General features: G+C 33.8%; 1 protein-coding gene across 12 annotated transcripts in view; it reads left to right on the plus strand.

The window, feature by feature from the left end:
• NUMB (NUMB, endocytic adaptor protein) overlaps nucleotides 1–13,272 on the plus strand; it is a 138,224-nt gene that overhangs the window by 78,614 nt on the left and 46,338 nt on the right. For all 12 annotated transcript variants that reach the window (XM_023537038.1, XM_011370909.2, XM_023537031.1 and 9 more), the window contains one exon: nucleotides 4,008–4,148. In XM_023537038.1, coding sequence (XP_023392806.1) covers nucleotides 4,023–4,148 — 126 coding nt within the window. In that variant the 5' untranslated portion in view covers nucleotides 4,008–4,022. The remainder of the gene's footprint in view (nucleotides 1–4,007; nucleotides 4,149–13,272) is intronic.

Raw genomic sequence — 13,272 nt, forward strand, 5'->3', positions numbered from 1 at the left:
GACTGATGTTTGGAGAATACCCTTAATGTGTGGGAGAAAGTAGAGGAAGCCCTCAAAGGCATCAGTAGAAACAGAGGTGAAGAAGATAAATCAGAAAAATATTGTGTGAGGGGAGGCAGGGAGGAAAGTGTACAAAGGAGAGCTGGAATCATGGTGTCACATTTTGCAGAGCAGTTAAGTTAAGGAGAGTGAGAACTGTGAAAAGGTTTTCTCTATGTGGCAATTAAGTTGTATCTAGTGACCTTTGAAAATACTAATAGAATGGGGATTTCATTTCTTTTTTTAAAATTTAGTTCATAGGACAAAATAAACTTTGTTCTCAATTTTTACACTTATACTTACAAAAACGAGGATTTCCCCAAGGGGTATGATTTTCTTTAGGAGTAAAATTCAACTTTGTTGAGGACTAATAGAAAATGTTACTTTGAATTAACATGTTTTCTATTTTTTTTCTTGTTATCTGTTTTTATTTTGTAAGCAAGCTCATTATACACATAGATTACTTGAAAACAATGTTTGGTCTCTCCCTTGTGTTAACCGTTATTTTATAGGCCAGTGGTAGTTACTCTTTATGAAATAACAAGCAAGATATTATCATTATATATTTATGTTATGATTGAATCACTAATTTTCAAAAATATCCAGCCATGAGACCCTGTCCATAAACTTTTACATGGAACTCTGATATGTAAATCGGATAAAGTGGTGCCTGTCTGTTTGAAACTGTAACAGGGACTGAAGTCCCTCCTCAGAGTTGTGTCTAGTGTTCTAACCTCCTCGCTTTCCCTCCAAACAGTGGCTCCTGGGTCTCCATTGAAAAATGTAGGGCTGCCTAAAGCATAGTTCAAGAATCCCTGATATATAATAATCTTTGTAGAAATGCTCATAGCAAACCATTTTAGTACTGAAAGTGACAAGATACTTAGAACCCAAATTGGTTGACACTTCCAATCTATTCTCTTTTTGGTCACTAGACTGGTACAACAATAAATAGCTGCCCAAAGAGCAAATACACTTATACTAGAGTTCTTTCTGCAGAGGTTGGGTGTCTTTCTTTAAGGGAAATTGTCAAAGTGGTCCCTTTGTCGGTGGGACCATTACATCCGCAGTCTCATCTAACACTGATGATTCTCTGGTCTTATATGTCTGCATTTTTCCTACCTAGTAAATATCATCTAATGTGATAGGCATTTATTTTATCTTTAATGTCTTCAAATTTATAGTATTCTCTATATATGTGACAGGCACTGTGTTAGGATGCAGAGGTACTACTTAGACAAATAAAATATAGTCTACCATTAAGGAAATAGAAAATTGCTGTAATGTTTGACAAATACACTAATAGAAGTGTGCAAAAGGTGTTAATGGGAATCATATGAAATGGAAGGACCTAACCCAGTCCAGGTAGGGGCTTGTCAGAAAAAAATGCTAGCTTCCTAGAAGACTTCTGAACTGACTCTTTAAAGATGAGGAGACTTTAACCAGAGGAAAATAGGGAAAGGTCTCTCTAGGTAGAGAGGGAACACATACAGAGGCTCTGAAGGTGGGCCTGCCTCTTTGGCTGGAGCTTAGCTTGTGAATGGGGACCGGAGAGTGAAGCCAGATGAGTGATGCCATGCGTAGGGGTTTGGACTTTGTCTTAAAAGTGATGTGAAGCAATTAAAGTTGTTTTTTTTTTTTTAAATTCTTATTATTTTTTATGGTGACATTGGTTAATGGAATCCAATAAATTTCAGCTGTACACTTTAACAGTAAGGCATATACATATTTACACTGTCTTCACCTCCCACAGTTAGATTTCTTTCCGTCACCACATATTTGACCCCCTTTACCCTATCTCCCCTGTCCCCTCCACCCCTTAACTTCTAGTAACTACTAGTCTGTGGTCCATGTCCATGAGTCTCTGTCCTGTTCATTTGTTGCTTTTAGCTTTATAACCCACATATAAGTGATATCGTGAGATTTTCAACTTTTTCTGTCTGGTTTATTTCACTTAGCATGATTATCTCGAGGTCCATCCATGTTGTTGCAAATGGCAGTATTTCATCTCTTCTTATGGCTGAGTAGTATTCTGTTGTATATATGTAGCACAGCTGCAGTTGATGGTTTTTAAGCAGAATAATTACATGGTCAGATTTGAGTTTTAGAAAGCAATCTGGCAGTAGTCAGAACACAGTGAAATGGACCTCTCTTGGAAGCAGTAAGACCATTAAGTAATAGACTATTGCAATAATTTAAGCAAAAATGTCCAAGGATAGTAGAACTAAATTTTGGTGGAGGGAGTCGGGGACAGGCAATGAATTCAAGATGTACTAAGGAGGTAAAATCAGCAGAGTTATTGGTCAGAGAAAGGGTGAATGCAGGGATGACTTTCAGGTGTCTGGCTTGGCTAACTGGGTAGGGGTGTGGTCTTGTTTGCCAAGAGAAAGAAGTTAAGAAGAAAGGAATCATAAAGGCTTTTTGCCTCAAGACTCTGTATTCCTGCCAACTTGAGCAGGAATATAGGTGTTTTTTATGTTCTTGTATTTGTGTTTGTATATATTTTTATATATGTTTTGTATATATGAAAGAGTATAAGGATGTATTATCAAGGAAAGTTATGGAATTCTTTTTGGAAGTCTGTTAGATTAAGGTAGACTCTCATTTAGGTTAGTTTAGGAATGAGTGATCTGCTTAAAGGTAGAGGAATGGACTACCTTTTGTCCAGTCCTTTGATTACTTAATATCTACTTCATATATTCTGTAAATCAGTTTTGAATTGAGAAATAGTAAATTCACTTTTAGAAAATCCAGAATGTTTACATTGCCATATGTCTGTCAGAATTTTTACCTTTTAAGAATCTGTGTGGTAAGATTGACTTGTTTGTGTAAATTAGCTAATTTGATAATAATTCACTGTGGCATTATGCATTTTAAAATACAAAGTGATTTTCCTCAGAATACAAACTTTGATTTTCAAGTCTTTCATTGGTGACATGTGGGAATTTAATATTCAATCCCTTGCTATTTAACACTCCTGACAGAGAGTTATTTCCTTTACATAGCTTTGTCTCATCATTTTCTCAAGTTAAGGCTGGTTGAGGTACTTAAATCCTTTGGTGAAAGAATGAGCAATGCTATTTAACAAAAAACTGGAGATATTGGTTTTAGAATTTGTGATTTACTCTGTAAAGGGACACTTATTCATTATCTTTATTCATTAGTCCTTGAGTGAAGTTCTGTTATTTCTTATCAGTTAGGTCTCGCTTCCCTGTAATTTTGCGGTACCAGCTGCACCTTTTAAAGCATTAGAGAAGTGCCTCTTACAGTTACAAAACAAGAAACTGACTGTAGTTTAATACTTTAAATCTACAGAGTTAGTGATGAGACGTGACCTTTGTCATTGAAAACTGTTAGACTACTTTCATATCTGTAAAGATTATAGATGTGAAAGTACATTCAGGTGTCACATCGCTTACAAGAAATGTCTTCTTTAGAATAATTTAGTCCTAGTGGAACATTTTCTTTAGGTATGTTTAAAGGAAACTTTATTTTATTCTTTTTCATAAAACATCTTTTATTAAAGGTGATTGTAGTCCCCGCTCTGCTTAGTGTCCTCTAATAGTAAGCCAAAAAAGTCCCCAAATTTAAGTGTTTTAGAATGATTTTTTTCCTAATAAGTATAAACGTTTTCAGAAATTGTTAGCAGTCTGTAATTTGGCCTATATGTACAAATTTTTATTTTCAGGAATTAGAATGGATTAAAGTGCTTGAAAATTCTCAAAATAATGTCTCCTCAAATCCTAGGGGGTTATTGTTATTATATTTAGTATTATATTTGTCTTCAAAAAGTGAAATGATTTGTTTGAGCTTAGTGTTCTTCAAAGAGGCAGTGTACTAATTGCTCATTTCCCCCAAACTAAATCTTTACTTTGGGACATTAGTTTTTTATTAGCATGGTAATCCAAAGTTTAAATATGTGAGATGGCAATAACTTCTTTTTCATATTTCCTTTATTCTGTCTGCAGGTTGTAAAAATTAAAATGAACAAACTACGGCAGAGTTTTAGGAGAAAGAAAGATGTTTACGTTCCAGAGGCCAGTCGTCCACATCAGTGGCAGACAGATGAAGAAGGGGTTCGTACTGGAAAATGTAGCTTCCCAGTTAAGGTAAAGCTCATGTTTCTATAAATCTATATGTGGGAAGGAATTGACAGTCTATTATATGTGAAGTCTCATTAATTAGGACACTTAAAAATAAACCTCCAAAAATGAATCCCTTCGTATTTCACTTCAATGGTAGAATTAATAAAATAGATTATAATTTTTTTCTTTGAAGAGGATGTTTCCTTTGTATAGCTTTCCCAAATCATTTTCTCAAATCGAGATCTCTTTTAGGATGGTGGAATTGCTTAAATTGCTTCTGGCAAAAACTGAGCAATACTGCATAACAGAAAACTGCAAGTATTGGTTTCAGATTTTGAGGTTTTGCTCTGTAAAAGGACACTTGTTCATTACATTTATTCAGTGGTTTCCTAAACCAAAATCTTTACTTTGAGATATTAGTTTTTTATTAGTCAGGTAGTCCGAGGTTTAACTATGTGAGAGAGTATATATATCTGGTGTATAATCTGGAATCAATACAAATAAGATCACTTCTGATGAGAATATGAATCCTGAAGTATCTAAAAATCCCATGTTATCAAGAATCAAATTAATTTCAGTGAGATATACTTACTGAGTGGCAGGATAGAGGTAGTGGGAGTCTGCTTGCTTTAATTTTGTAATTTTTAATCATATAGAGGTTATTTAAACTAATGCCTTCATTTGTCACAACAGGAAATGGAAGCTCAAAGGTTAAGAACATAGTAAAGATCTAGAGAACAGTGTGCCATACAAGTGCTTTCTCTTATTACTACTTGAGACTTGGGAGAAGAAAGGTCATATTTAAGGACATGGAAGAAATGTACACGCTATACTGTTGAGTGAAAAGAGGCAATCAAAACTTACGTAAACACATGGTGAGATGTGTTATATGCGACAAAAAATAGAAGAAACTAGACCAAAATGTTGATATCTTAAAGAAAAATTAGTTTAATATGAAATGTTAAAATTTTTTCTCTTATTTTATGTTCTTATTTTGTGTTCTTATGTGTGAATATTCCCATTGTGATTTTTCTCCTCCTTTTTACTGCTTCGGTACCATTGTTTAAAACATGGACTCAAGCTTCAGAAACAAGAAAAAAATCTCTGTGATGAGAAAAATGATGTGTAGAATCTACAGGTTAAATAAATATATGGTTATAAAAATATACAAATTTTCCCACAGTCTGTCACTAACAGCATTTTCCTAATCACTTAGCTTTGTTTACTTATCTCATTTGCTGAAACTTTTATAGGAATATTTCAATTTTTAATATTTAGTATGATATTAAAATATGGAAAGAAAAAACCTCTCACTTAAAAACTAATACTCTTCTCTACTCCCCTCCCCCCCAAAAAAGAAGTTGGTGCATTTGGTTAAAAAGTTGAATATTATGTAGAAATGAGCACTGTTAGACACTCAGAGTATAAATTACAACCTCTTAGGAAGGCTGTTTGTAAATATTAGTTAACAATTTTAAATGCACTTTTCATTTGACCAGCAATTTTTTTTTACATATAAGAATTACATTTAAGTACATTATAGATATATATAAGTGGTCATCTTAGCATTGCAATAACAAAAATTTGGAAATATCCATCATTCTAGATTGGATAAAGAAATTATGACATCCGTTAAGTGCATTTCTTTGCGACTATTAAAATAGAATAAGGTAGATCTGTGTTCATGTATTCAGTAAATTTCTTAGAACACCTGCTAGAACACCTCCTTTGTGCCAGACATATGCTAAGTGGTAAGCAAAAAAGACTTAGTTCTCACTCTTGCGGAGTTTATAGTCTCCTTGTGGGGAAGACAGACTTTAATGAGATATTTGCATTATTAATATATGAGTACAAACTGAGATAAATGCTTTTTAAAAAGAGGATCTGGTTCTTTAAGGGTATATAACAAAACATGACCTAGACTAGAGGATCAGGGAAGGCGTTCTTGAAAAAATAGTTTTGCACTGATATCTAAAGATTAAGTAGGAATTAATTAAGTAAAAAGGTAGGCAGAACATTTCAGAATTATGGAAAGTGTGTATACATAGGCCCTGGGCGATAGTGAGAGAAAGGAACGATTTCAAGGAGCTAAAGGAAGTTGTATGAGATGAACCTGGAAAGAAGTAGGGCGGAATTTTGTAGGCCATGTTAAGGATTTTAGATTTTAAGAGTAACGGGAAGCCATTTAATGTATTGTTTTTCATTACTTATTTATTTATATTACTGTGGTAAAGTACACATAGAATAAAATTTACCATTTTAACCGTTTCCGAGTATATAGCAGTGATATTAAGCACATTCACACTATTGTGCAGTCTTCACCAGCAGCCATCTCCCAGAACTTTTTCATCTTTCCAAGCTGCTGGGACTCTGGTTGCAGTGATGTGGAGGTAGTCCAGTGTGGATGTAAGGAGTCTAGCGAAAGATTATTATTATAGTAATCCAGAGGGGAGATATAATAATGGTAGGCTGGACTAGGGTGGAGACCGTGGAGATGAAAAGAGATGAAGTACATTGAGAGGTAATTAAGAGATAAAAGCAACAGGAATTGGGCATGGACTGGATCTAGGGAATGAAAAAGGATAATATTAAGGAGGACACCTAGTTTCTTGTCTCAAACTGATAGAGGTGGTGATCATTGACAAGCACTGACATTGACATAGGAAACTCTGCATGGGCTTGTCCAGAAAGATAACTTTATGTTTATCATTAAGTAATAAAGGCAACATACAGAACAGTGTATAGAGTATGAATCTTTTCATAGTTAAAAAAAGCATATACGCTTATATAAATGTAAGAAATATCTGTAAGAAGACACAAGCAACTCTGAACTCCAGAATAAGAATGAAGAATTGAGGATCTTTTACTTTGTACATATATCCTTTGGAACTAACGACATTTCTTGTGAACACGAATCATTTATAATAAATAAGCATATATGTTTTTTAAAAACCTCACTCCCAGGATTCCGAGAGGCTGGTATACAGTGTTGAAATAATTGAAGTAGAATTAATTGAAGTACTTCTTCTAATTAGCTATGAAATATGTAACTTTTAAGTATTTTATGTGAGATAAATAAGATTCATTATTTTTCAGTGTACTTCTCATTTATCATAAGAAACTGCTGGATGGGATGTGCTTTAGAAATAAGCACCTAAGATAATTTTTATATCTTATGCAGATAAAGCAGCTCATTTAGGGTTTTTTTTGTGTCTTTTCCAAATGGCCTTTTGAAATCCTTTCTATAAGACATTTATTCTCTCTGGTATGTCATGCCCTCCATACCCACCTTCCCTCCCCAACCCCAACCCCACGCCATCTTACAAACATACATTCAACTTCCCAGAGACAGAACCTGAACTCTTTTTTCATAACCTGGAAATAGATGCATTTCCTCGGTCAGCTATAGCTAGGCAAATGATGTCTTATCTGGCCTGAGAGACCACTGAATTCTGAACTAGTGATGAGTTGGTATAAAAAGCTGTTCATGTAGGCAGCAGAGCAGTGGGCATGTTCACGGAGGAAGAACATGTTGGTGGGAAGGGGAGATGAGCTCTTGTTGAGGTTTCAATGGGTCATGTACATGCAGATCCCCACTGACCACAAAAGCACCATGAGTTTTGATTTTGAGGTTACAAATAAATTTTAGTGAGTAAGTGAATTTGCAAATACGGAATCCTAGAATAATGAAGATTAACTATATATAAATTGTCATTAAAGTCATGAGTAAATGAGATTGCCTAGGGGAAGTGGGAAGAGGGCCTAGGACAAACAGAAGGGACAAGCAGTGAAGTAGATCTCTTCCAAGGAGAATAAGAATGAACATCCAGAGATATAGAAGAGAAACCTGGAGAGTGTGGTCTCAGAAGTCAATGTTTCAAGGAAGGAGAAAGTGGTCAAATGCTATAAAGAGATCAAGTAGAGAATGAAACTTCATTAGATTAAAAACTTTGAAAGTCTTGGTGACTTTGATGATAGTATTTCCAATGCAGTCATGAGGATGGAATCTACATTCAGGAGTGAATGGATGCAGAATAAGGAAGAAGAAGACAAATCTAGAGGTTACTAATTCAAGAAATTTGTAAGACAAGGTCGTATGAGGATAAGGAAAGGTGGAAGGGACGTATTACAAGGGGCACAAGGCAATTTTGGGTGGTGATGGCTGTTTTATTATGTCGATTATGATGATGGTTTCTCAAGTATACATATTTCAGATACTCAGCAAATTTTATACTCTAAATATGTATAGTTTATTATATGTCAATTATAGCTCAATAATTAAGTGTTAAAAAATTTTAATGCAAAAATTTGTCTTCAAAGGAGAGCAATAAAGGCAGAATAGCAAATGGAGTATGAGGTTGAGGAACTCTGTGTGTGTGTGTGTGTGTGTGTGTGTGTGTGGTTTTTCTAACAGTTTTATTAGAGACAATTGCATACCATACAGTTTATGCATTTGAAGTGTGTAACTCCCTGGTGGCTTGATTTTGTGTTGAGTTTTGTTTTTAAGATGTGAGAGACTTGAGCATAGTTAAAGACTTTTACAAAGCATGTGAAGAGTGAATTAGTTTTAGACCGGAGGAAAGATGCTGCTTCTGTTGAACAGTAACAAAGGTAGAAAATAGAGTGTAGACGTACTTAAATTTATGGTGTTGGTGGGTCGTTGCAATTGATGGATTTCTATTCTAAAGACAGATTTTCTTAAGAAAATAGGAAGTGAAGCCATTTATAGAAGAGTGAGGAGAGAGAGAAGTTGTGGAATTAGATTTTGAAGAAATAGACTAGCTACTCCTGAGAATAGGAGATACAGGATATGTAATCACTAGGAATAAAAATGCAATCCTAGGCAGTGATCAAGTAAAACTATAACTAGTTTGGTTTCTGCCATGTATGTTTAAATATATTAGTGCCTATGTAAGTATAATAATTTAGTATGAGTAATGATGAAGTAGGTTTCAAAGCTTGTCTTAGAATTCTGTCTACTAGTATAATACATAATTTTTTTAATGGAGAGAGAATTTTAATGTTGAAAGTGAAATATTACCTGTACACAAATATTACCTATACTGATTCTCAAAGCAAGGTCCCTAAAAACTTTTCATAGGGTCCTGAAATACTTTCTTTTCCAACTACATATGTGAAGACAGATTTTCTTCATATACTTCAGCCAAAACAACATATTGCAGCAAATCGAATTAAGATGCATATATGAGTATCCAGTTTTTTTCTGTTAATCCAGATATTAAAAGCTCTTCAAAAATGTGAAACTATGCCACTCTTTGGAAAATATAGTTATTCTTCATTAAAAATGTTATTTATGTTACAATGGGTTTATTATTATTTTTAAATAAGTTAAATGTCTTATAGTTTTTAGTTTTAATTTCTAATATAGTAATTATCAATAGATATAACTGACACAAACAAAAATTATTTGGAGTTGTCAGTGTAATGAACCCTGAAACCAAAAATTTTGAGAACTGCTGATTTAAACAGTGTGCTTGATCCATTAAAGTAATCTACTAAGAATCTACCTATAATTACCTACTAACATTATATTTTAAAATGCTGATATTAATTTTGGATGTTAAATAAGTAGAATCCTAGTCAGTCCATCAGTCCTTTGACTTGTAAGTAAAATCTTAATTCTCCGATTATGTAGAATATATGGAATGCTAAAATGGACCTTCTGTTGGGTGGGTTCTGGAGGAGGTCATATTATCTTCAGATTAGGAAGGATAGAGATTAAGAAGATGGATACAGAATTCATACTTGTTAGTAACATTTATAAATTGTTTTAATTATTTTAACTCACTTTTAAAAGCGCTTTTTATCCCTTTGGTTTAGGGTTATAAATGTAAAGCAGAAATTGTGCCAGTATGTAAAAATAGGATAGACTAAATGGAGAATTGAACATGTGAATGCTAGAATTGGATGTATTTGCCTCTTAGACCTACATTTTGCTGTATTAAGTGATCTGCCAGGTGGTTTGGGGTTCATTTCTTTTGAAAATAAGGACTTGACATTGTGCTAGAAGTTATAATAGGGTTTTAATAACAGGCTTTTTTTATTTTGTGTATAACCATGAAGCCATGGCACAGAAAGTAGAGCTCTTACTATTTCAGTATTTCTAAGAGGCTAGTTTCTGATCCAGTGACTTAACTTCCATGTAACATTTAATAATCTGTGATTTCAGAAGGTTTTGGTGCAAAGTGTTATGCCAGATTAAAAGTTGCTAAACATAATTTATCGAGAAAAAAGCACAAATGCACAAAATGAAATGTAAAATGGGAAAATAATCAGATAGTGATGAAATTTTAAAAATTAAGATTCTGTACAAATAAGCTTGAAAATATGGATAAAATCGGTAATATTCTTGGGTTATATAAATGACCAAAACTTACTCCAAAAGAAATAGGAAATATGAAGTGACTAATTACTATAGAGGGAATACTGTAAGATGTCAAAGATACCTACCTCCTTTTACCACCTCCTACCCCTAACATGCCAGTAGAATAATATTAAGCCTTTAATGAAAAGATAAAAGTCATGCTTCATCTGTTCATCTAAGCCTTACAAATTCATTTTATAAACCTATTTTTATAGATGTAGCATTCTAAAACTTGACAGAGCATCAAAGAAAACTACAGAGTAAATTAATTTATAGATATCAACACAAAACTCTTGATAAAATATTAACACACAGATTCCAGCAACCCAATTAAAGAATAATTTATACCCACTCATCATTATCTAAAGGTAAAGGCTGAGGGAGTGAATATCTTTTATATCAGGTGGGACAATTCCTTACAAACGTACTTGCAGAGACTTCCCACTATTTTCCATTGGCTAGAATTGAATCAAATGCCCATGTTGTAGTTGCAAGAAAAGCCGAGAAAGCAATTATTTGGTATTTTCAGCCGTGGAGGCAGGCTCTTCTAGCAGGGAAGCTGGTTGAAAGAATGGTTGTCATTCAGGCAACTAACAATTAGCCAGTACTATATCTTATCTATTCTTCTTAAGTATTTATCCTCTCTGTTTGTTTGTTTGTTTGTTTGTTTCCTTCTGCCATTACTTTAATCAGGTCCTGATCCTTTTTTTCTCCCTTAGATCATAAGAATTCTTGACAATTTTTTTGCTTCTACTCTTGTTTCCATTTTAAACTATTATCTTAGTGCTGTAATAGTGATCTTCCTAAATTACAAATATGGTTATATCACCTACCTGCCTCCTGTCCTTTAATAACTCTGTAATAAAAATTTAGAGAAGCATCTAGAGCTCTCCAAAAGCATACACTTGTAAGCCAAACTATCTGAGTTTGAGCTTTGCTGGTTATTAACTATGACCTTAAGCAAATCCCCTAACCTCTCTGGGCCTCAGTTTTATCATCTGCAAAATGAGGACTAGTACATGTTTAGTGTAGATACTCTGAGAATTAAATGAGTAAATATACTACATTTGAAAAACACAATACTGCCTGGCACATAGTAAGTACACAATAAATGTTTGCTGCTGCTGCAATTGTATTGGTTAGATGCCAGCTGAATACTGGAGTTTTTAATATGCGTTTCTTATTTCTTGGTTTTTTTTTTTTTCCTTAAATGAATTTTTAAGACTGCAAGTTAAATATTTTCTCTTGAATAGCAGTTAGAAACTTAATAGATGTTTGGTGTCCAAGGAGTTATGCATTGGTCACACCAGCATCTCCTAGCTTTAAAAATTCTGTTTCTCCCAAGAGATGGGACATTTTCTGCTGCTTATAATTTTATTGCCTGAGCGTGACAATTTTCTGCATACACAATAATTTTTCCTTTCGAAGCTACCTCAAAGTCTAATTTTTTGGAAGATACTCTAGGTGACAAGTAGTGATCCAAACTTAATGTTCAACCATGTGTGGTACCAACAAAATAAATCAACCAAAGTGACAGTTGAACAGATACATTTTATTCATTTCTAAGTTTGCTAGCATGCTGGCAATGACAGCTACATCATAATATGCTCTTGTGTCTGAAACATTAAAAATTTGGAAAAATGTGTCTTTGAATCAGAGCAGTAAGATAGCTCAGATAAGTTTTTTTAACATAAATTGTGAAATCTTAATGGTTTATTCATCCCAAGCATTTCAGTTACTCATGATTTGCTGTGTAGTTTGCAAAAAAGTTTCAACTCTGTTCAGTAACTCTTAAGAACTTCTTTGTGGCATAATATGCAATAAGATTTCTGTTACATGATATCGTTAGGAATAGTTGGTAATTTCTGATTATTTAAAACCAGGACTTGAACTCTACTGGTCTAGACTTAGAGGATTATGTTCTTAAGCATGGTATTGTAATTTTATAACACGATATGCCAATTAAAAGTAGGTTTATTAAAAGTGTTGAATATAATTTAAACTTAAAATTTTTATAGCAAAGGAATATATGCTGTAGTTAAAAAATGTCTTTTCACAGGTATCAGAAACAGGAAGAATGGTTAACAACTACATTCCTATCAATAAGTACCTCAAACGGAAAAGAATTAAGTGCTCCAACTAAAAGATAGAGTGGATGAATGGAAAGGAAAACAAGACCCTTACGTGTTGCCTATAAGAGACTCACTTCAGATTAAAAGACACAGACTAAAAGGAAGGGGATGGAAAAACATATTGCTTTGATGGACCTGGAGGGTATTTAAGTCAGACAGAGAAAGATCAACACTATATGATTTCACTTACATGTGGAAACTAAGGAATATAAAGAACAAACTAATCAAAGACAGATTCACAAATATAGTGGACAATTTGGTGATGGACAGAGGGGAAGGGAGTTTGGGGGGCTGGGAGAATGGGGTGAAGGATTAAAGAAGTACAAATTAGTAGCTGATGGATGGTCATGGGGATGGGGAACATGGCATAGAGAATTCAGTTGGCATTAATTAACACGTTGGCTAGGTGGAGAGTCGGGGAGGGAGGTAGCAATTGGGGGGGACCGTTTTACGAACTATATAGATGTCTAACCAATATACTGTGTACTTGAAACTAATTAAAAGAAATTTTAAAATATTCTAAAAAATAAAAAGTCTTTCTACCCCTAATCTCACTTCCAAGTTACACTTTTAACCATTTTTATTTGTTTCTACCATTGGTGATATTTTAACTTCTTTAAATAATATGATT

The sequence above is a fragment of the Pteropus vampyrus genome, unplaced genomic scaffold (assembly GCF_000151845.1).
Source record: "Pteropus vampyrus isolate Shadow unplaced genomic scaffold, Pvam_2.0 Scaffold177, whole genome shotgun sequence".
Lineage (NCBI taxonomy): Eukaryota > Metazoa > Chordata > Mammalia > Chiroptera > Pteropodidae > Pteropus > Pteropus vampyrus.